Consider the following 23,219-nt stretch of genomic DNA (forward strand, 5'->3'; position numbering starts at 1 on the left):
TTGACTCATGGATGGTTGCAATGTCCCAGGGTCATGTGATCCCCTTTTGCAACCACCCGACAAGCAAAGTCAGAAGCCAGATTCAGTTAACTGTGTTACTAACTTAATAACTGCAATGATTCACTTAACAAGTGTGGTAAGAAAATTTGTAAAATGGCAAAACTCACTTAACAACTGACTCATTGTCAGAACCCTATGTTCAGTGTGCATGAGATTTCCTATTCTTTAAAGGTTCTGCCATTCTCCGGGGGGGGGAGGGGGAAGCTTGAGATGCTGATGTGTATTTCCTTTGATCTGTCTCTTGCTCTATCATCTTTGATGTGTCTCTAATGGGGTGGGAATGAATGTACCTCTGGCCATCTGCCTTATCTCCGAGTGCAGAAGAAATGGCACAGACACCTAACAGCCTTGGAAGCAGTGCCTTATCACTCTGTTTCTACAGTGTTTTCACACCTGCAGGTGGGCCTGTTTGAACCATCTGGATGGACAGTTACTCTGGGGTTACTATGGACATTTTTAACTACTTGATTTGTGCGGGAAACCCTCAGATCTTAACCCCTTCTCAGAACCATAGAACTGTTGAGTCCAGGGATGCCAAGAAAGGTGACCCTGAAAGCCCTAGTGGACCTGGGTTGCACCCATTGTCTCATAAGCCCAACCTTCATGGAGAACCTAGGAATCCCAGTGAGGAGGCTGAAGAAGCCAATTTCATTTGGCCAATTAGATTGGGACCATTGCAGGGGGGATCCCTACCAGCCTTTCCACCCAGCCAATCCAACTCACAATGGGGGAGTTTGAGACTTTGACTTTTATAGTGACTCCAGGCATAGAGTGGCCCTTAATCTTGGGGATGACATGGTTGAGGAAATGGAATCCAAGGGTAGACTGGAGAACCGGGGAGTTGAGGTTCCCAGGGTGGAGGGCAAAAGACAAAGAGAAAATGAAACCTGGAGGTAGTAGCAATGGTGAAAGATCAGGGATTGAAAATGGTACCTGAGGAATACCGGGATTTAGCTGAGGTGTTCAATGAAGAGCGGCCTGATGAGCTGCCCCCCCCCCATCGGCCCACTGTCTGTGCCATTGAATTCCTACCGGGGGCCAAATTACCCAAGCCAAAAATGTGCTTGATGACCCCCCAAGAACTGCAGAAGTTCATAGAGAAAAATTTAGTGCAAGGCTTCATACAGCCAGCGAGACAAAAAAAATGGCAGCTCTGGTTTTGTTCTGGGAGAAAGAAGACGGGTCTCTTCACCTCTGTGTGGATTACAGGTCTTTAAATGCAGTGAGCAAAAACAATATCTGCCCCCTGCCACTAATGAAAGATATGTTGGCCCACTTAGCGAAGGGGAAAATATTCTCAAAATTAGACCTAAGGGAAGCACATTATCAGGCTAGGATTAAAGAAGGAGATGAATTGAAGATGGCATTTAACTGCCCCATGGGCTACTTCTAATTTAGGGTGCTCCCGTTTGGACTGCAGGGAGCGTCAGCAGTCTTCATGCAACTAATTAACAAAGTCCTCCAGGAGCACCTCTACAAAGGGGTTCTCGTGTACCTGGATGACATCTTAATTTTCATCGAAACAAACTAACGAATGGTGGGACAGAACATTTGAGCTCAGTATTGGAGCAATATTTAAGATGCTTTATTAATTATCAACAAGACAATTGGACCAATCTGCTTCCTTTCACAGAAGTGGCTTACAACAGCGCTGTTCACTCCAGCATAGGCTACACCCCATTCCAGGTTGCAATGGGACAAAGCTTCAACCCAATGCCTGAATTGCCAGTCAACAAACCCACTATCCCTTCCCTAAAGGAGTGGATCACACAACTCCAAAATACATGGCCAGTACTGAGAAAAGCATAGGGAAGCATATAAAGTGCAAGCAGATAAGAAGCGGGTTAAACATAAACCGTTTAAAGTAGGAGAGAAAATATACTTATCCACAAAGTACTTGAAGTCTTTGCATCCGTCAAAGAAATTAGGACCAAAATATGTAGGACCAAAATATGTTCCATAGAGTTGGAATTCCCAAAAACGTTGAGACAAGTTGACCCAGTATTTAATTGTAGCCTGTTAAAATGTGAACTAAACTCACCCCTAAGGCCAGCTGCAGTTCCCCCTCCCCTACCTATTATGGTAGAGGGAGAGCATTTTGAGATCAGAGAAATCCTAGATTCTAGGAAACCATGGATCAACCCAATACCTAATAGTTTTCACACCTGCAGATTGTCCTGTTTGAACTGTCTGAATGGACAGTTAGGGTGGGGTTACTGTGGACACTTTTAACTAATTGATTCACATGGGAAACCCTCAGATCCTGCCTTCTATTCCTGCTGTCAACACCTCCCAATAAAAGTTCCATTTGAAATGATGCCATTTCAAGAGTTCTGCTTTCTTGGGAGAACTGATTGAGGTGGGTCCTTTCACTTGCTTAGCAACAGAAATATTGGGCTCCGTTGCAGTCATAAGTCGAGAAATACCTGTAACTCAAGGTGGCAACACCTTCCTCCACCTATTTTCCCCATAACAACAACCCTGTGAGGTGGTTTGGACTGACAGAGAGTAACTGGCCCAAATCACAAAGGTGACTTTCATGCCCAAGACAGGATTAGAATTCACAGTCTCCAACTTTTAAACTTGATTATCAAACTTACTACTAAACCAAACTAAATCAAACTGGCTCAAATCCTTCTTTTAAGCCATGAAGATTATATCATGCTTAGTTGCAGCACTGAGGATTATATATTAGCAGTTCAGGGTCACAGGTTCCCTATTCTGAATAAGTAAAAAAAAGAGAGAGATAGGGCGTCAAGGATCATTTTGATTGACCAAATCATCAGTGTAAAGAGATCCAACTTGTTCTGTAGTTCAATGCCACCCTGGAACTTATCCACAGCCATTCTAAATAAAGGAAGTATGTCTACAGGATGGTTTACTACAACAGGGCTTTTCAACCAATGGTACGGGTACCACCTGTGGTACACTGGCACTTGGCAGGTGGTACGTGATCATCCTAGAAAAGTGGTAGCGGGGGAGGGGAATGAGCTGAACCAGTGGCAGCACTGCACAAGCCTGAGCGAGAGATGGCTGGAGCTGCAGGGCTGTCAGGGCTCAGCGGAAGCGCCAGGATCAGTGCCCAGCTCCAGGTGGAGCTCGGCACTGATCCTGGTGCTTCCGCTGAGCCCAGAAGAAGTGCCAATCAGCTGGAATGTTGCAGCATCCCCAGGGTCTTGTGATTTACATTCAGATGCTTGGCAACTGATTCATATTTATGACAGTCACAGTGTCCCAGGGTCACATGAAGTGACCAAAACCTGCTGCAACCACTCAGCACGGTGGGGGGGAATCAAAACCAAACACCACCCCCACCCCTGCTGCCAATCGTCAATAGAAATGCTCACAACAATGAAAACCTCAGACAGGAAAACCTCGGACCCATCGGGTGGGCAGGCAGGTGTCATGCTCGGCTGTGGCTTAGGGGGCACTTTTTTCAGTGCCATTGTAACTTCAAATAGTCACTAAGCGAATTGTTGTAAGTCGAGGACTACCTGTACTTCATCACTTTTTCCCTTTTTTTTTTGGTCATGTTTTTGACCCCTTGCTAGGCGACTGGTGGTACTCGGATGTTGCCATATCCTAAAAGTTTTACAATGGGTGAAAAGGTTGAAAAGCCCTGTACTACAACAGATATTACTGTACTTATAGTTGTATATAATCTTATACAACTAAAGATCTAAATTATTGGATCAAAGGTAATGTTTCCAGATGTGGGCTTCAAAAACTCCAGTTTATCCACAGCAGTGAGCTACAGAAAAAGCTAACCCCTGCTACTGTTCTAGTTGTCCTCTGGAATATAAAGGTAAAGATATCAACCTCTCAAGAATATGAAGTCCCTGTTAAAATTAAACTTCTCCATAATTTTTAAAACAGAGAGACAATGTTCCTGCCATTCTGGCTATGGCTCAGGCCTACATGCTGCTTAAACATACAGCTAAAGCTCGGACCCAATTAAAGCGCTTGATCAAAGTGAGCTGGTCTCTGCCAGATGCTGATGAGTTAGAAAAAGCTTGGCTGCTATTGTCTGATATCTACTGCACATCTGGGAAGTATGATCTTGCAACTGAGCATGTGAAACGCTGCTTACGATACAATAAGGTAAGACGGTGTGAACCCATTGAAATGGCAGAAGACATTTTCACAGCACTGGATTTTAGAATAAGCATCCTCCTAACATTTGATTTAGGCCTAACTTTACTATCGAATATATGAATTCCTGATTCTGAAAGTTTTCTTTTCTTGGTTCTAAGATTTCCCAGATCGTTAAGAATGTAGTATTTTGTTGCTATATACTTCATTTCTGAACAATGAGAAGTTTCAAAAATATTTACTGTAATTAATGCTGTGTGCCAAACCACTCATGGTGGTTGACGAAATTAAGTACTATACCAACAATTGCCCAGGAATTTGCTTCTTGGAAGGAGATACAAGAAGTATATCAAGTATTTAATCAAATGAAATATCACCAACACTTCATATCATAGATTGCCAATCAGATCTATAGTAAGATCCTTAATATTATAGAATTCCCTGCACTTAAGTTATTTGTTTCTTTTTTCCTATTCTATCAGAATTTGAACTAACGTTACTGTAATATATTGGGGGTTTTGCTTGTACTGATTCACATGTCTGTTTGAATGCTGCATTAACGGTTGCTCAATGGTGTATGTATAACGGTTACTGACTAAGCCAGACTTGTTGTCTCCAGGGCTATCATTGGTAGACTTGGGGTGGGAATGGCTTCCTTCAAATCTATTGGCCGCTGCCTAGTGGCAAACCATATAAATAGCTGCACAGCAGCCACTGTTTCAGTTCTGTTCTGCTTGACTTCAATAAAGCATGTTAACCTTCTGTCTCGCTTATTGCCTGAAAGATTTGGCTACACAACAGTTACATCATACTCACTTGCAATATTCAATCATCTGGCATCATTTGCAAACATATTTAGGGCCTTACTGTCTCTGATGTAAACTGTTGGGCCCTTGAAACCCGCAGTTCTTCCACAACAGATCATCTACACACATTTTAAAATGAACTAACATTTGTCCACTTTATCATTATAATCTGCAAATCAAAAATGTTTTCAAGATGGTATCCAATAGTTGCAGGTTTGAGGCTACGGAGGGCATCTTCAAATAATAATTGTTTAGTTCAAGCCATCAACACCTGAGCACAAAAAATACCAATTCACCAAAACTTAACAATAACAGAGTTGGAAGGGGCCTTGGAGGTCTTCTAGCCCAACCCCCTGCTCAAGCAAGAGACCCTATACCATTCCAGACAAGTGGCTGTTCAGTCTCTTCTTAAAAGCCTCCAGTGTTGAAGGCAAACTATTCCGTTGATTGATTGTTCTTACTGGCAGGAAAATTCTCCTTAGTTTTAGGTTGCTTCTCTCCTTGATTAATTTCCATCCATTGCTTCTCGTCCTGCCTTCAGGTGCTTTGGAGAATAGGTTGACACACACACACTCTCTCTCTTCTTTGTGGCAACCCCTTAAATACTGGAACACTGCTATGATGACATCCTTAGTCCTTCTCTTTGTTAAACAACACATACCCAATTCCTGCAACCGTTCCCTATATGTTTTAGCCTCCAGTCCCCTGATCATCTTTGTTGCTCTTCTCTGGACTCTTTCCAGAGTCTCAACATCTTTTTTTATAATTTGGTGACCAAAACTGAATGGAGTAGTCTAACTTGACTATTTCAAATTTTCCAATGCAGCTTCCAGTGCTATATTAGTTAACAGCCTTCCACCTTTCCACCAGATAAAAGACTAAACAAATGTCTAATCTGAGGGTGAAGATTTGTTCTCCGAGCTTGTGGGTTGGTTTCCAAACATTTCATTACTGGGCTAGATAACATCTTCAGCGGAGTTTAGGGGATGTCATTGTCAGTGTTCTGTTTCTAAGGGCTTCAGGTGTGGGTGTGTCAAATGATGGGGCTTGTGAGTGAGTGTGAGTCATCACTGAGAGGCTTGTGATGGGTCTTGTGATCAGGTGAACTGCTGGTGGGAGGCGGGCTTGCGTGGGTTGGTTGAGAGTAGGTGCCTTCTCTGGTTGGCTGTGTGGTTGATTTGGATTCTTAGGGGTTGGTAGTCTGGTTGTAGGTCAATGTGTCTGTTGTGGAGGCTTCGATGAACTCATGAGTGTGGCGGGTGGTAGTGTGGCCAATAATTTTGTCTAGTCTCCCCACTGCACGGTCCATAGATTCTTGTATGCATTTTATTTTTTGGTTTGGAAAACACGAGAGGTTACTAGGAACTTTATCAGGTTAATTAATTTTTGAAAGTATTAGCCAAAGCATTCTCTAATTAGGCTAAGAGAAGCCCAAAGGCCATTATCTAGCCTTGGCATAAGATCAACAGTGCAGGTGGGTGTTTTTTAAATAAATCTTAACTTGTGCACCAGCTGAAAATGTTGTATGCTAGCAAAAGTGCTCTCTGAAGCATTGTCTTCCTCAGGATAAAGTGAAACCCAAGATGAGAGATGGAAGGCATGATAAGCTATCTCTCCTGTGAGAAAACAGCCTTAAATATAGGGCAAATGCATGTAACTTGCATCGCATCCCATTAAACAATGGACGAATTTGTATCCATAGAATCATAGGACTGGAATAGATTTGGAGATCTTCTAGTCCAGCCCCTGCCCCAGGCAGAGTCCTTATACCATCATGGGCATCATGGGCAAATGGCTATCCAATCTTTTCTTAAAAACCTCCAGCGATGAAGCCCGCACAATTCCAGGAGGCAAGCTGTTCTGTCCCCACTGTCAGTTTTTAGCAACTTATAGGAAGTTCACATAGATTTGCAGTCAGAATAATGTAATATGCACAGCAGAGGAAAGAAAGAAATTCTTAAAACTCAAGAATTAGTGGAATAGAATCTTTTTTTGTGGGGAGGGGGAGGATGGAACAACTTGACCCTCCATCATATTCATAACAACCCAAATTCAGTTTCAAGAAACACTAATAGATTTACAGGCAAGGATACAGCTGTTTGTTAAAATATTCATTAGGCCCAAAAGGTGGTTGTTGTTTAATAAAGATTGTATGTAAAAAAAAAAGTTGGTTGCTGTTCTTTAATAGGGAAGTTGTTTATGGTAATTATTAGGACTCTATGGAACTCCAGGAAGTGGTATTATTATGTACAAATCAGAATTTCCAAAAGCATTTATTTTACACATTCAATTTTATTCTTTAGTCATGTGCAAAAGCTTATGAATGCTTGGGATTTATTGCCGAAAAGGAGAATGCATATAAAGATGCTACAATGAACTATGAATTAGCTTGGAAGTATAGTAACCAAGCAAATCCTTCAGTTGGTAAGTATTATCTTTTCAGTCAGTTTGCTTGAATTCACCGATGTAAAAGTTAGGATTTCTACAATATTTTCTATGGAATAGAATCTAGCTTAGCTGTATTGTGGTAGTCCATACAACTCAGGCCTATCAAGAGGGCCTGACTTACTACCTGTCAGAAAACAGATAGTATTACAAGAATAAATATTGTTAGTTAAGTATTAACAGTGTTTAATTAAAGAGTAAATTTTGTTTAAAAACTGGGTTTGAATGTTAGTAAACATTAACAAAGCTAATATCAAATTCTATAGTTGTATAAATGTAACATCATAAATAAATAAAGTGCCATGTATCATTTTATGTATATTCAATTTAAAGTAATAATATTCACGGATGCAAAAAGAGTATAATAACATGCATTATTGTGCTCATTACACCCATTGTAAGAGATAATATTTACACAAAGTGCCAGCCTATCATTTTTCTCTTCCTATAGGATTTAAACTGGCATTCAACTATCTCAAAGACAAGAAATATGTAGATGCCATAGATGTATGCCATAATGTAAGTTTTATTTTTATTTTATTTATTTTAATTCCATTTATATCCCGCCCTTCTCCGAAGACTCAGGGCGGCTTACAAGCTTAGCAGTAGCCTTCATTCTATGTATATGCCTGCTTATTAGGGCTTTCACACACACCCCAAGCGGCATTATTACAAAGTCAGCTTAATTGCCCCCAACAATCTGGGTCCTCATTTTACCTACCTGGGAAGGATGGAAGGCTGAGTCAACCTTGAGCCTGGTGGGATGCGAACCTGCACTAATTGCAGGCAGTTCCCCAAAGCATAGCAGTAGTTTAGTAACTAAGGGTGTCTGTGGTGACCTTGTCAGCAATTGCATCATCCCACTTAAACTGGTCACTTCCAAACCTTATGCAATTCATGGAATTGTAAATGTGATCCAGAAAGAAAAACTTCTATTTTTAATGCTTTCATGCTTTTCTGCACCTCTTCTTGTCTTTTTTTTTAACCTGAATATATATGGAGAAAAGGGCTAAATACTGTAAACTTGAATTTAGATAAATCCTGAGAGCAGTTACTGTATAATCCAGGGATTCAAACATTGCAGCCTATCTAAATCCAGTGTCTCTTTCCCCCCCCCTTATTTTCAAAGGCATTTTTGAAATTCTGACCAGATTATGTAGCACTCAATAAACCAGGAGCAGCTATACTCTCTGAGTTGTAGAGGGGAGTGTAGCACCTTCCTCCATGGTTCAAATAAAGTGCTCTCTATTTTTCCCTGAGTCAACAAAAAGCGATGGGTATAAAATTTGCTGTTCCCTGCAAGTCTCTGTCTTGTCTCTACAACCTCTGACTGGCTTTTCTGCCAGATTACACGGTCCACAGGCCATGCCAAGCAGTAATACTGGATTAGGCACTCTTGGGGATATCACCAACTGGCAGGAAACTGTCAGTAACAGAACTGCTGTTCTCGTCAATGGCTTCAACAGATTGCAAATTATGGGATTAGTCATTTGATCTGTCAAAACCTGATATCCCACTGAATAGCTAATCTGCAGAGCGGGAAGGCTGCTTTACCTATTATTGCCAGCCCAATGATCAGCAGTTCTGCAGACTAACCTTGCAAGGTGTTTATTGCTGGTTTTGAAATAATATGAAATATAGATTCAAAAAGAGACCCCCGCAGTCCTTTTGTAGCCTTTCCTGCTTTCCTAGTCAGCCCCCCCTCTTCTTTTGCCATCTTGCAGAAGGCAGTATCCCAGTTTTGTATGCAACCCATATTTCCGTTCAGTTCCTTGTCCCCCTTTAATCAGCTGCTTGGCAAGTCTGAGGACTGGCAATATTGCAGGTAGCTGGCAGCTAAGAGAGGAAAAAAGATTTAGAAGACAACAATCTTTACCCCATTCATGGAATTTTACAGATAATCCAGTGGGTTTCCAATGTTTTCCATTACTTTTGTCATTGTCGTTGTCGTTATCATAGAAAAACTATTTCAGATTGGGAGTTGAAATAGCCCCAAAATGTCTTTTTTTATTGGTAGCACTAAATGCTTATCTGGAAGTATCTATAGATCCTAGTGTATAATTTGGCATCATATTAATTGTAAATGCTTACTGTTGCTTGCTTTTATTAAAAAAATAATTATTTTTTCCTTCTTAAAGGTTTTGAAGGCATACCCAGATTATCCAAAAATTAAAGAGGAAATTTTGGAAAAAGCTCAAATGGCATTTAAGCCTTAAAATGTGCGGTTTTACATGCTTCATCAGCATGAACACCCAACAATAAAGATGCATTATTTAAATTGCCTTGTCAAAGTAAGTCCTTGAGAAGCAACCAGCAAAATGGCACATCTGTTGCGGTTCAGTTTCTGATTTTTTGGTTGTATTTCTTTCCCTCACTCCACATAAACCTCTCTACGGATTCTAAATAGGGATTTAACATCTACGAGACCAAGTTGCCATTCCCTTCTGTGTCCACGAGATGGTGGTGTCCCTTCACTGCACAAAAAATGTGGTCTATTAAAATTAGATCAAAACAAATATTAATATAACTCTTCACTGAAATAGTGCTTCATATGATCACATACTACAGCAGTATATTTTCTTCATTTGTGATGTACTTGAGAAAACTGGATTAATAATGATTCATCCTAGCATCACTCCCAAATTTCATTCCAGATTCCATGGTTGAAATTATGTGTCAAACACGTTGCTATTCAAAATATTTATTTCCCAAGGATATTTTTTTTTATTTTAATTCCATTTATATCCCGCCCTTCTCCGAAGACTCAGGGCGGCTTACAAGCTTAGCAGTAGCCTTCATTCTATGTATATGCCTGCTTATTAGGGCTTTCACACACACCCCAAGCGGCATTATTACAAAGTCAGCTTAATTGCCCCCAACAATCTGGGTCCTCATTTTACCTACCTCGGAAGGATGGGAGGCTGAGTCAACCTTGAGCCTGGAGGTCTCAAGAAAGAAAGAAAGAAAAAGAACCAGTACTGATTGGTGAGGAGACCCAATGTCCGCATGATCACCGGAGGTGTTCTTGCTGCATTTTTTCCATACTGAGAATCTTCACCATCAGTTACCATATTTATTGGAGTCAGGAATGATGGGAGAGAGAATACATTCACAAAAGGGCTAAGATTGGGCTGAGGCCCTCCAGCTTTCCTCCAATGTAAGATAATCCTTGACTTATTACAGTTGGTTTAGTGACCAAAGTTCCAACAGCACTGAAAAAAATGACTTATGATGGTTTTGCCCACTTGTGATGCTTGCAGATCCCCATCTCATGTGATCAAGATTCAGATGCTTGGCAACTGGCTCATATTTATGACAGTCGCAGTGTCCCGGGGTCATGTGATTACCTTTTGTGACCTTCTGACAGGCAAAGTCAAAGGGGAAGCAAAGTTCCCTTAACAACCATGTTACTAACTTAAGAACAGCAGTGATTCACTTAACAACTGTGCCAAGAAAGGTCATAAAATGGGACAAAACTATCTCACATAGCAAGAGAAATGTTGGGCTCAGTTGGGGGTCATAAGCCAAGGACTAAGTGTAGTTTATAGAAGAGATCCATGTGCTTGTCGTTGTACAAGTAAATTATATATTGGCTGGGTCCATACGACACTAGCTTGTTTTAAATAGTTCCCTAAGCCATCATCATGGTTTAGTTCACACATATAACGTTAAACTAATATTGTTCTGAATGGATGGTTAGCCCAATGCCTGAGCAGTTTGAGGTGATGCCTCCTGAAGATAGGTCTCTTTAGCACTGAGAATCCCTTAAAGGTAAAGGTAGAGGTTCCCCCATTTGTGTGTGCTAGTCGTTTCCGACTCTAGGGGCCGTTGCTCATCTCCATTTCGAAAGCCAAAGAGCCAGTGCTTGTCCGAGGACGTCTCCGTGGTCATGTGGCCGGCATGACTAGACGCCAAAGGCGCACGGAACGCTGTTACCTTCCCACCGTAGTGGTCCCTATTTTTCTACTTGCATTTTTACGTGCTTTCGAACTGCTAGGTTGGCAGAAGATGGGGCGAGTAACAGGCGCTCACTCTGTTACGCGGCACTCGGGATTCGACCCACCAAACCGCCGACCTTCTGATCGACAAGCTCAGCGTCCTAACCCACTGAGCCACCGCGTCCCTGAGAATCCCTTAGTCCAGTTGATTTCCCATTTCTAATCATCTGAAGGCAACCGCAGGCCACACCCAGAACTGTGGTATCATCACTGCCATCTATTCAGGTGGTTTTCTTTCATTGCCTTATTCCAGCACATTTAACCTGCCAGTGGACAGGTTTTCCTTTATCCAGTGTAGAGCAGGAATAACAGAGTTGGAAGGGAGGTTGAACTTTTTCTGGTCCAAAACACACACACACACACACACACACACACACACACACTGGCTCAACAGGAGACCTTATACCACAAGTGTCAAACTTGCGATATCATGTGACGTGTCGCAATGTATTTTGATTTTTTTCTCCTATTGCTGGCAATGGGTTGGGCGCGGTTTTGGCATGACGCATCAGGCCCGCAGGCTGGCAATTTGACACCCCTGTCCTATACCATTGCAAGCATGCGGCTGTTCAGTCTCTTCTTAAAAGAGCACCCACACCTTCTGTTCCACTCTCACTTTCAGGAAACTTCTTGCTTCTCTCCTTAGATAGTCTCCATCCACTGCTTCTTTTTCTTGTTGCTTTCTGATGCTTTGTCTTCTTTGTGGCAGATCCTCAGAGAAGAAGGGGTGTGAAGTATTTCTGTGGATGGGGTTTTCCCACAAAGTCTGCTGCAGAAGGTTGGGCGTGGCCACAGTTCAGCTGGGAGTTGGCCGGCATATTACCAGGGCAACGCTCAAGCAAATAGGACCAGTTCCTATGGAAACTTAAAGCAAAGAAAGACATATTGGATGCAAGAAGGAGTTAAAGCTCTGAGGTGTGCCTAAAACAGCTCCTGTGTCTTTACTACCTGCTCCACACGAAGGAGTTCTAAATAATTAGCAGTTTTCCCCTAGTGCACTATCTCCAGGCCAGCCAAAGTTACTTTATTTTGCAACACAGTAATTGAATACTGATATAGTACAAGGTAAGTCCTTGATTTACAACCATTTGATTAGCGATCATTCAATTACAAAACAGTGACTTTTGACCAGTCTTCATCCTTAAACTGTTGCAGTTGTTGATCATTTGATCAAAATTTGGCAACTGGTGTATTTAATGACAGTTGCAGTGTCCTGGGGTCATGTGATTGCCATTTGCAACCTCCAGCATGAGTTTGAAAGCTCGGAAGACTAAATCTCTGGTCCTGATTACTGACCCAGATTGGATCCTGCAACTACCTGTACAGACTGATAAGTTTGGGCAGTCCCTTTCTGGGTTTCTTACTCATTATGCAGTTGTGAGCTCTTCTCTTATCTGTTGGTTCCCTACACAATCAGCTCTTTCTCCCCCCCCACACACCTCTGTTTTCCAAGGTACCTCCCTCCCAGTGGTGGGATTCAAATATGTGAACAACCAGTTCTCTGTGTGGATGCCGCATCTGGAAGTCCATTCTGGGCCTGGGCAACAAAAAATTAGCTACTGATTCTGCTGAAGTGGTGCAAACCGGCTGAATCCCATCACTCTTCCCTCCCGCCGATCCATTGGCTACCCATTTCTGATTTGTCACCTTGATGTAGGACAAGGGTCTTCAAACTTGGCCCTTTTATGACTTGTGGACTTCAACTCCCAGAATTCCTCAGCCAGAGTGCCTGGCTGAGGAATTCTGGGAGTTGAAGTCCACAAGTCATAAAAGCCAGAGTGCCTGGCTGAGGAATTCTGGGAGTTGAAGTCCACAAGTCATAAAAGGGCCAAGTTTGAAGACCCCTGATGTAGGAGATGACCAGTTTCAGCCCAAGGGAGGGGTCAAACGTGTCATCAGTCTTGAGTCCCTTCACACCCACAGGAGATCTGAAGTCCAGCCCACCTTGAATTCTGTTGACTCTTATCTACTGCTAATTTGCTTTGACCATTAGCAGTTCAGATTCTTGTGGAGAGCATAAGCTTGCAATAAACCTGTAGTCATCTGACCTGCTTTCCTGCTTTCTTGTGCCTGACACCTGGGCTTAATTTAAACAAAGAAAGCTAATGAAGCAACCCTAGGACCATTTTATTGTCTTCTAAGATACAGTGAACAATCTTGAGATGCAGACAATTCAACCCTGAAAGCTCATATTTAGTTTCTTGGGAAGCAAAACAGAGGGGCAGTTTGATATAAAAAAATATCATAAAGTATAACCCCAAAAGTAAACTAAGTTAAAACAAAATAAAGTAAAATAAAACAATACAATAAAATATAAACTAAAAAGCATAACAAAACATCAAAATAACTCAGCACCTTAGCCATGGTAATCCGAAAAACCCACCCAGAATTGCTTTGGATAGTGAGATGGGCAGCATATAAATTTAATAAATAAAAGCTGAAGAATTTGTTTCAGAGCCAACCAGGCAGAGCTGGCAAACGTGCCTGTTTCGCTTCCTGGAATGACTTTGGGCACAGTGACCAATTGACGACCGTCCCTCCAGTGAGCAGAATCAGGTGGGACCTTTCCTTCTTCACCTTTTGCAGGCTGCCAGATCTGGTTCTGCTTGGCATTCAAAGCAACATGTGGGCCACTGCCTCCCTACATCGACTGTGTTCAGTCTGCCTTTGGGAAAACCAGGCTGGAATTTAATTTCAGGAGAAGCGGGGGAGGCGTCTTTCCCTCCCGCCTTCAGGCTGGGAATAAACTTGAGGAACTCTGTACTTGGTGGGCCACCTACGGGGTTGCTATGTACCATCAATCTCACAAGACCTGAATGCTGCCATTCTGTGAATTGTCTGAAGGCGCCAGGAAGTTTTAGATTTTTTTTAAAAGGAAGAAAAAGAAAGCTTTGTTGACAGGGGTGCAGGTTGTTCCCAGGCTTGGCCACCCAGAATATTTTTCAGCCCCTGGGTTGCTTTCAAGAAGCATCATCCTTCTTGTCAGAACACCGAGGAAGCAGGAATTGTGTGCAATTCTGAACACTTCCCTCTTTGCCCAAAGCAATTCCATAATAAAACTGTCAAATAACATAGCTGGGTCCTTTGAGAACTGAAAAATGATCTTCCAGTCCCAGACGACTTTGCCCAAGGTAATCGCTCTTTTCCCAGATAATTTTAGCATCTACTTTTACGTTCACTGCTTCTCCTAAGGCTGCATTTATTTAAAGGTGGTGGCTAATAATTGTTGGCGGGGATCTGAAAAAGTGGCATTGTACTTCACTGGATAAGCCTTTGGGCATAAATGTGGACAACCACATCTGCACTGCAAAAAACTCTTGTTTTTCTATATCTTTTTACTACCATCTAACTATCTCCTGGAATTGTGCAACCCAGATCTAACCCAAACCACAGCAGAAGGAGGTCTGCAAACTTGCTAGGCTTTGCATCTTCACCGTGTCACATCTGCCTGTTTTCTCCTTTTGCAAATTTCCACATGGAAATCTAAGCATCATACCAGTGTTTCTCAACTTGGCAAAAAAAAAGAATATGTGGACTTCCCAGAATTCCCCAGCCAACTACATATCTTTAAATCCACATATCTTAAAGTTGCCAAGGCTGAGAAACACTGCATTACACAGTTCCTAAGTGCCCAGCTAAACTGAACTATGAGAGTGCAGGATTATTTGCTAAACACAACCTCACCACTTTTAGTGCTGATCTTCTCTGCTCTAAGTGACCGGTGTCTTCACTTGCCTTCTTCAGCTAATACAAGTAGTCTTCAACATACGACCACAATGGAGCCCAAAATTTCTGTTGCTAAGTGAGAAATTTGTTAAGTGAGCTTTGCCCCATTTAATGACCTTTCTTGCCACAGCTGTTAGGTGAATCACTGCAGTTGTTAAATTAGTCACATGGTTGTTAAGTGAATATGGCTTCCCCATTGACTTTGCTTGTCAGAAGGTCACAAAAGGGGATCACGTGACTCCAGGACACTGCAACCGTCATAAATATGAGTCAGTTGCCAAGTATACAAATTTTGATTAGGTGACCATGGGGATGCTACAATGGTTGTAAGTGTGAAAAACTGTCATAAGGCACTTTTTTTAGTGCCATTGTAACTTTGAACTGTTGTAAGGCAAGGACTACCTGTAGTTAAGACTACCTGGGTCTTTTTGAAGTTTTAAGCTGAAGTTTTAAACTAAAACTTCAAAACAATTCCAGATTGCTGCAGATTGGTGCTTCAAAATTGACACTTGGGCAATGTTGTTGTGTCAAAAAGCCACAGGCGAAGGCACTGATCACTTAGAACACAGAAGATTAGCAATAAAAAGGGTGAGATTGTGTTCAGAAAATAACCCCCAGTTCAATTAGCTAGGTACATACTGTAGGGACTGTATAGTAGATTTGGTTTGGATTGATCAGTAGTCCCCAGTTTATCTTGGAAATTTGTTCTTAGAGAATATTGCTGGTCCTGGTTTTCTTTTCTTTAGGGATTGTGAGATGTTTTGGCCAAACTAAAGTCCCACTTACAGACTGGCTCATAAATAATGATAACAACAACAATAATAACCCATGTCAACCCGTGTCAACCATTACCGCCAGTCAATTTGAATGTTCAGTTGACTGAGGTTCATGTTTAATGAATAAAAGTTATAATAATAATAGAACAGCTTGACTCCCTCTTCTTTGTGGCAGCCCCTCAGATATTGGAACACTGCTATCATGTCACCCCTCGTCCTTCTCTTCATTAGACTAGAGTAGACAGGCTCAATTCCAGCAGCCATTCCTTATATGTTTTAGCCTCCCGTCCCCTGATCATCTCTGTTGCTCTTCTCTGCACTCTTTCTAGAGTCTCAATATCTTTTTTACATCGTGGTGTGCAATCAAAATTCTTCTGTATCTTAAGCCTATTTTCTGGAGTGTTGGCTATTCCTGCCAGCTTGTTTGCCTCTAGACGTTCGCTGATTCGTTGCTTGATTATCTTTTCTAGAATCTTCTCAGGTACTGAGGTCAGGCTGATAGGTCTGTAGTTTCCTGGATCAATTTGTTTCCCCTTTTTTGAAGATGGGAACTACATCAGCTCTTTTCCAGTCCTCTGGTAGTTCCCCAGTGCTCCAGGATCTTTGAAATATATAGTTCAGTGGTTCTGAGATCACATCTGCCAGTTCCTTCAGAACCTTGGGGTGTAATCCATCTGGTCCTGGTGATTTGAACTTGTCTAGACTGCACAGGTGTTCACTTACCATTTTTTTGCCTATCTTAACTTGCGTTTCTATTGTTTTTTACAGCAGGGCTTTTCCACCAGTGGTACGGGTACCACCTGTGGTACATTGGCACCTGGCAGGTGGTACGCGACCATCCTAGAAAAGTGGTAGCTGGGGAGGGGAATGAGCTGAACCGGTGGCAGCACCGCACAAGCCTGAGCGAGACGGCTGGAGCTGCAGGGCTGTCAGGGCTCAGCGGAAGCACCAGGATCAGTGCCAGGATCCAGCTGGAGCTCAGCACTAATCCTGGTGCTTCTGAGCCCAGAAGAAGCGTCGATCAGCTGGAATGTTGCAGCATCTCCAGGGTCTTGTGATTTACATTCAGATGTTTGGCAACTGATTCATATTTATGACGGTCACAGTGTCCCAGGGTCATGTGAAGTGACCAAAACCTGCTGCAACCATCCAGCAAATGGGGAGGGGGGGAATAAAAACCAAACACCCCCCACCCCACCCCCGCTGCCAATCCTCAACAGAAATGCTCACAACAATGAAAACCTCAGACAGGAGGAAGAGCGCCGCCGGGCAGGCAGGCAGGTGTCTTGCTCGGCTGTGGCTTGGGGGCACTTTTTTCAGTGCCATTGTGACTTCAGTCACTAAGTGAACTTTGTAAGTCGAGGACTACCAGTACTTCATCACTTTTTTCCTTTTTTGTTTTTTGTTTTGGTCATCACGTTTTTGACACCTTGCTAAGGTGACTGGTGGTGCTTGGATGTTGCCATATCCTAAAAGTGGTACAATGGGTGAAAAGGTTGAAAAGCCCTGTTCTGGAGGATTCTGAGGGCCCATGAAAACTATCTAGACTCATATGGAATACTGTGGATGAATTACAAGTAGTCTTAGACTTAAAAACAGTCAATTTAGTGACCGTTCAAAGTTACAACAGCTTTGAAAAAGTGACTTATGACCATTTTTCACACTTATGACCATTGCAGCATCCCCATGGTCACGTGATCAAAATTCGGACACTTGGCAACTGACTCATATTTATGACGGTTGCAATGTCCTGGGATCACGTGATCCCCTTTTGTGACCTTCTGACAAGCAAACTCAATGGGGAAGCTTAACAATTGTTACTAACTTGCAGTGATTCATTCAACAGTTGTGGCAAGGTCATAAAACGGGACAAAACTCACCTAACAGATGTTTCATTTAACAAGAGAAATTTTGGGCTCAATTGTGGTCGTAAGTCGAGGACTACCTGCAATAGCCTGTATCAGTAAAACGGAGGATTGGGGTTACCTTGGTGGAACACCTGGTGTTCATAAGCAGGACTGTATTGCATAGGGGTAGTCCTCAATCTATGACCGTCACTGAGTTACAACAGTTACAGTTGTGAGTGGTGTCTATCGTTAAGCCGAGTCGCAGGTGACCACATCTGATTTTACAATCTTTTTTTCATTAAGTGAATCCATCGTTTGCAATGGGCATTTATTTGCTGGACATCAGAGGTTAGAAGGGAACTTGGAGGTCCTCTAGCAGAACCTTCTGATCAGGAAGAAAACCCTGCAAGATTTCAAATGATTGTCCAATCTCTTCTTGAAAGTAGAGGACCCACAACCTCTGGAGGGAAGTTGTTGCATTGATTAATTGTTCTCACCGTCAGGAAATTCCTCCTTAGTTGTAGATTGCTACTTTCCTTGATTAGTTTCCATCCATTGTTTCTTTGGAGAAGAGCTTGACCCCCTCTTCTTTGTGACAGCCCCTCAACTATTGAAAGACTGCTCTCACGTCCCCCCTCGTCCTTCTCTTCATTAAACTAGACATACCCAATTCCAGCAATCATTCTTCATATGTTTTAGCCTCCAGTCCCCGATTCATCATTGTTGCTTTTCTCTGGACTCTTTCCAGAGTCTCAACGTCTTTCTTACATCGTGGTAACCAAAACTGGATGCAGTTAACTTGTAGTTAGCCCAGAACTGAGATGCTGGCATGGAAGCTGTCACCAAGAAGGTGATTTCATGGACATGCGTAGTTTCCTTGGCAGCAAAACAGAGGCCACTGCCTCTGGCTCCTTATGAGATTTATTTATTTACTTTCTAGTCCAGTTTCCTGCAAGGTCAGATCCTGTTTAGTTTCAGAGCCAGGCAAAGTCCAGTCTCTCTCTCTCCGCTGAGGCCACACTAGAGCAGTCACAGTTTCATATTAACAAAACAGAGGCACTGCTAAAAGTGGAGGCAAATCCTACCATGTTTCACACGCAAGTGCCCCTCAAACCATCAGAAAACACTTAAGAGCCTTGGTGGAGCAGTGGGCTAATGCCTCCTTTAGTAACACCAGCTGCCTGCAATTAACGCAGGTTCGAGTCCCACCAGGCTCAAGGTTGTCTCAGCCTTCCATCCTTCCGAGGTAGGTAAAATGAGGACCCAGATTGTTGGGGGCAATAAGCTGACTTTGTAATAATGCCGCTTGGGGGTGTGTGTGAAAGCCCTAATAAGCAGGCATATACATAGAATGAAGGCTACTGCTAAGCTTGTAAGCCGCCCTGAGTCTTCGGAGAAGGGCGGGATATAAATGGAATAAAAAAAAATAAAAAAAAATAGTAGCTGTTCATAGCATATTGAATCACAAGCTCCCCTGGTGTACAAACCTAATTTTACAGCTGCTCCATCATTGGAGGCTTTCAAGAAGAGACTGGAGAGCCATTTGTCTGAAATGGTATAGGATCTCCTGCTTTTAGCAGGGGGTTGGACTAGAAGACCTCCAAGGTCCCTTCCAATTCTGTTATTCTGTTCACATGATGTGAATGTACCCACTAAAACCTGTGTCTTTTTCATATCACAGCTCGTTTCATGTCGTAGCATTTTAAATTCCCCCTATCCCTCCCTCTCCCTCTTTCTTTTCTCTCTCTCTCTTTCTTTTTGTTAGAGGGGAAATCCCCCCCCCCCGTGGCAAATTAGAAAAGAAATAGCAACCACTACATGCAGAGCTGTAAGGCATGATTTCTGATCAGCACGCATTTGATATCCCCCCAGCCCAGACACCCCTTTTCAATCTACCGTTGAAAAGAATCACAATGCAAAAAAAAAAGTGTTTTTTTTCCATTCTTTTTTTTTTTAATTGAAAGGATAATAAAAAAATTTCTTCATATTGCTTCAACAAAATGAGAGACAGCAAATTGCCCGGGATAATGCTTTTTTTTTTTTTTTGTTTGGTTCGATTTTATACAGCAAATGAAAAGGAAAAACAAAAATTTGTACCTTTAAGCAACACGAATCCAATATATACACAGGAAAAAATACCAAAAAAAAAGGCAAAGCGATTTAAACCATCATTGACTTCCATCAATACATTGGTGAATTATATATTATGTCAATAAATACCCAGATTTAGCTTAGTTTGTTTTTTTTTAAAGAACAATGGGTCTGAACCAAAACCCTTTTACATAATATGCAGAAAGGGCAAATATGTATTTATTTACAAATCAGTGCATACCGAGGTGAGGATTGGTGCCAAGACCAAGTGAATAAGTTAAATCAGGTGGGTGGAAAAAACACGGAGGCAGGACAAAACGCCTGTGTCCATTCCCACCCGACATTCATTGGAAAACGAAGCTGTTTTCTAGAAAAATATGCCGAGAAAATAGGAATGTTCTAAAACTGATTGCTTTAGTGCCAAAAAAAAGTATACATAAACAGTACCCAGAGGGAAAAACTTATAAAGTAACAATTAATTAATATAAATTGGCACGTAAAAAAAATTCCATCAATTAAATAAAATAGGGAAAACTATAATATTCACAAAATACTTTTAAAAAAAAAAAAGCTGCCCACAGCAGGATTATGCCACACTTCTTCTGTAGACATTTTTCCGCCTGCCACCCATTTGTTAAGGGTTTCTTTGCATAGACCAGATGGGGGCCAGCTGTCTTCACAAAGACTTCCAACTAGAAAGAAATTTGGGGCCCTTTGTAAATTATTGAAGGTCAAAGAGCAAGGTCAATCGGCTCAGACAATGAAAACACCAAAATGTTTTTTTTCCCCCTGTACACCACTAAGTTCCCAGATCATAAATGCACCCCCTCCTGGGCTGTTCCCAACCCTTAAAGCCAACCACCCTAAACCAAGTTACCCATAAGACTCCGGTAACCAGAAGCTGCAAAGCCATACCAAATTATCTCCCTTTTCCTGAGTAGCAACCCTCTCATTTTACAGTATGGTAGTCTAGGGAAGACAGCAATGCACAAATGTGCAAAACTTTAGCCCCGGTATGCAACCTAGCCAAACCTGAAAGAGCTTAATGCAGAGGATCGTTAGGATATGATCCCCCAAAGTCAAGATGGCAGCCAGGACAGGAGATGCGAAGCTCCATCTGGTTCTTTTGTGGGCCCAAAATTTCAAGATGGTACCCCGACAGTGCAATTGAAGCTCTCTCTGGGTTTTAAGGGTGCCACCTTAACTTCTGGGGCCATATCCAGATCTCTGAAAGTTGTCCAGATTAAGAAACACTGATCTAGACGGTATTCCTCAGTGTTTCAGCAACAAGCAATGTAATAATACTTCACTTTCACTCTTATATAATGTCAATTGGGTTTATCATAAAAAAATTATCTCGTTCTCCTGGCTAGGCCAGTGCAAAAGAAAAAAACAGAACAGTGTTTTCTCCACTTCCAACTAACTCTGGACATTAAACTTTTGAGCTACAGTGGCTGATTGCTGAATAGGACTGTTAATGTTCTTTTAGAAGACTAAAGACCATCATCAAGTTGCAACAGAACTCCTGAGAACTTAAAGTACAGGTCTGTGGCTATTACAATTTATCACCCCAAATCAAACAATGAGAACTACAGTGTCTTGGGAATTTGGTGGACATCTACCTCTTGTAAAAATGGAGTGTCTTCTCCCACAAGAGATATTCAAGATTCCTAAAATCATAACATGTTTCTCTTCTTCATTCTCCTCCCAAGGCAATAAATTTTCTCTAATATTTCACCACCACACCTATTCAATCCAGGTGGGCGTCCATAAGGACAAATAAGGTATTTTTCTATAAAGGTTCCACGGCCAAATCCTTAGGTAATTAAATAAATAAGAACAATAATTTATAATACAATGTAAACTCTCTCTTTTTTGTTAAATAATTCATAGGCTTTGTTCCTCTCTCTTAATTAGTTTAGAGTTTGATTATTTGTCCATAACAGAAGAATGGCTATCCTGTTTAACTATCAGTTTTATACAAGTACAAAACTGTAAAAATCAGGGGTTTTTTCCCCCTCCTTAAATAGTCTCTTCATAATACAATGCATGAACTCTGCAGGTGAAAGGCTGCTCAAAACAGTCACTTTCAGCTGTATTGCAACATTTAAAACAGTGATTCTCAACCCCAATTTCAACTCCCAGAATTCTGCAGCCAGCCATGTTGGCTGGGGAATTCTGGAAGTTGAAGTCCACAAAGGTTAAGAAACACTGATTTAGAAGGCTCCCATTCTCGCCTTCCAAGGCTCAAATGCTTTGCTAAGCAATGGCTACGATTCCAAAAACAATTGCACAGCAGTTAGTTATGCCTATCACAAATATACCAAAAATTCTGCTAATCTCCAGTAAAAGTAGCTCCCCTTACTGCATGCGCCCTGCTTTCTCCAAATATCAGAAGTAGCTAACAAATAATATACATTTCCAAAATTGGTTCCAAAAATTTCTAGATTACATCTGCATTACAAAGCAAAACGTCTTTGGAATCAATTCAATACACTCCGGAAAACAAGGTTAGGAATTGCCAGAAGAAAGATGGAAGGAAGGGAAAGAGACAAAAAGCTTGAGGACAACCTGTTAAGCTTTCCTAGACCTTTCCCCTCACTCACCCACCCACCCCCATGTCAATTTTTTTCCTTGAGGAATCCAAGTTTGTGGAATAGGATTTCAAATCCATAGTGTAGATTTGGTAAGGAAGGGAAAGAGGGAGGAGGAAGGGATTAAGGGGGGAGGGTGGGGGGGAGAGAGGGAGGGGAGGAAAGGAGGGAAAGAATAATCGAGGGAGGGAAGGGGAGGAAGGAAGGAATTATGGAGGGAGAGGAGGGGAAGAAGGAGGGAAGGAAGAAATTAGGGAGGGAGGAAGGAGAAGAAGATGCATCTTAAAATGTAATCATCTTGGTGTTTAATCCAAAAGAGGAGAAGGAGAGGCAGAGTAAGGGGATACCAAATGCAAACAAATCCTCAAATATTTGGTCTGCCAAATATCTCTTTCCCTTTCAAGCACCTTAACTGACCACAGCCTAACCGAGAAGCCTGTGACAAATAAATAATATATATTATGCAAAAAAAACCACACGATTGTACATAATGTATGATATAAGCTATAACTAACTTAAATAAAATCCCATGCCTTGTTGAAGCTTCGGCGACTGTTTAAATCGGTGATCCTTTGCAATAAATAGGGGAGCAAAGAAATAATCCATATAATATAATTATTTCCCCGGTTGTAAACATTTTCCCATTTCAGCAATAGCAAATCATTTGCACAATAAATAAACTTCTGTAAGTCACAAATCAATTGCAGAAAAATTGTCCACAAACATTTCAGCATGTTTGCGGAAGGTGCTGGGTGGCTGACCCACAGATATACAAGGGATATTC

The 23,219-nt window shown here is 41.8% G+C and overlaps 1 protein-coding gene across 1 annotated transcript in view; it reads left to right on the forward strand.

Annotated features, from left to right (window-relative positions):
* TTC21A (tetratricopeptide repeat domain 21A) overlaps window positions 1-9,657 on the forward strand; it is a gene marked incomplete at its 5' end in the record, with an annotated part of 45,066 nt that extends 35,409 nt beyond the window's left edge. Inside the window, 4 exons of the mRNA XM_083379058.1 lie at window positions 3,937-4,161; window positions 7,262-7,382; window positions 7,855-7,922; window positions 9,542-9,657. Coding sequence (XP_083235184.1) covers window positions 3,937-4,161; window positions 7,262-7,382; window positions 7,855-7,922; window positions 9,542-9,619 — 492 coding nt within the window. The 3' untranslated portion in view covers window positions 9,620-9,657. The remainder of the gene's footprint in view (window positions 1-3,936; window positions 4,162-7,261; window positions 7,383-7,854; window positions 7,923-9,541) is intronic.
* Between the last annotated feature and the right edge of the window lie 13,562 nt (window positions 9,658-23,219).

Source organism: Vipera ursinii, assembly GCF_947247035.1.
Source record: "Vipera ursinii genome assembly, chromosome: Z".
In the NCBI taxonomy this organism is placed as follows: domain Eukaryota; kingdom Metazoa; phylum Chordata; class Lepidosauria; order Squamata; family Viperidae; genus Vipera; species Vipera ursinii.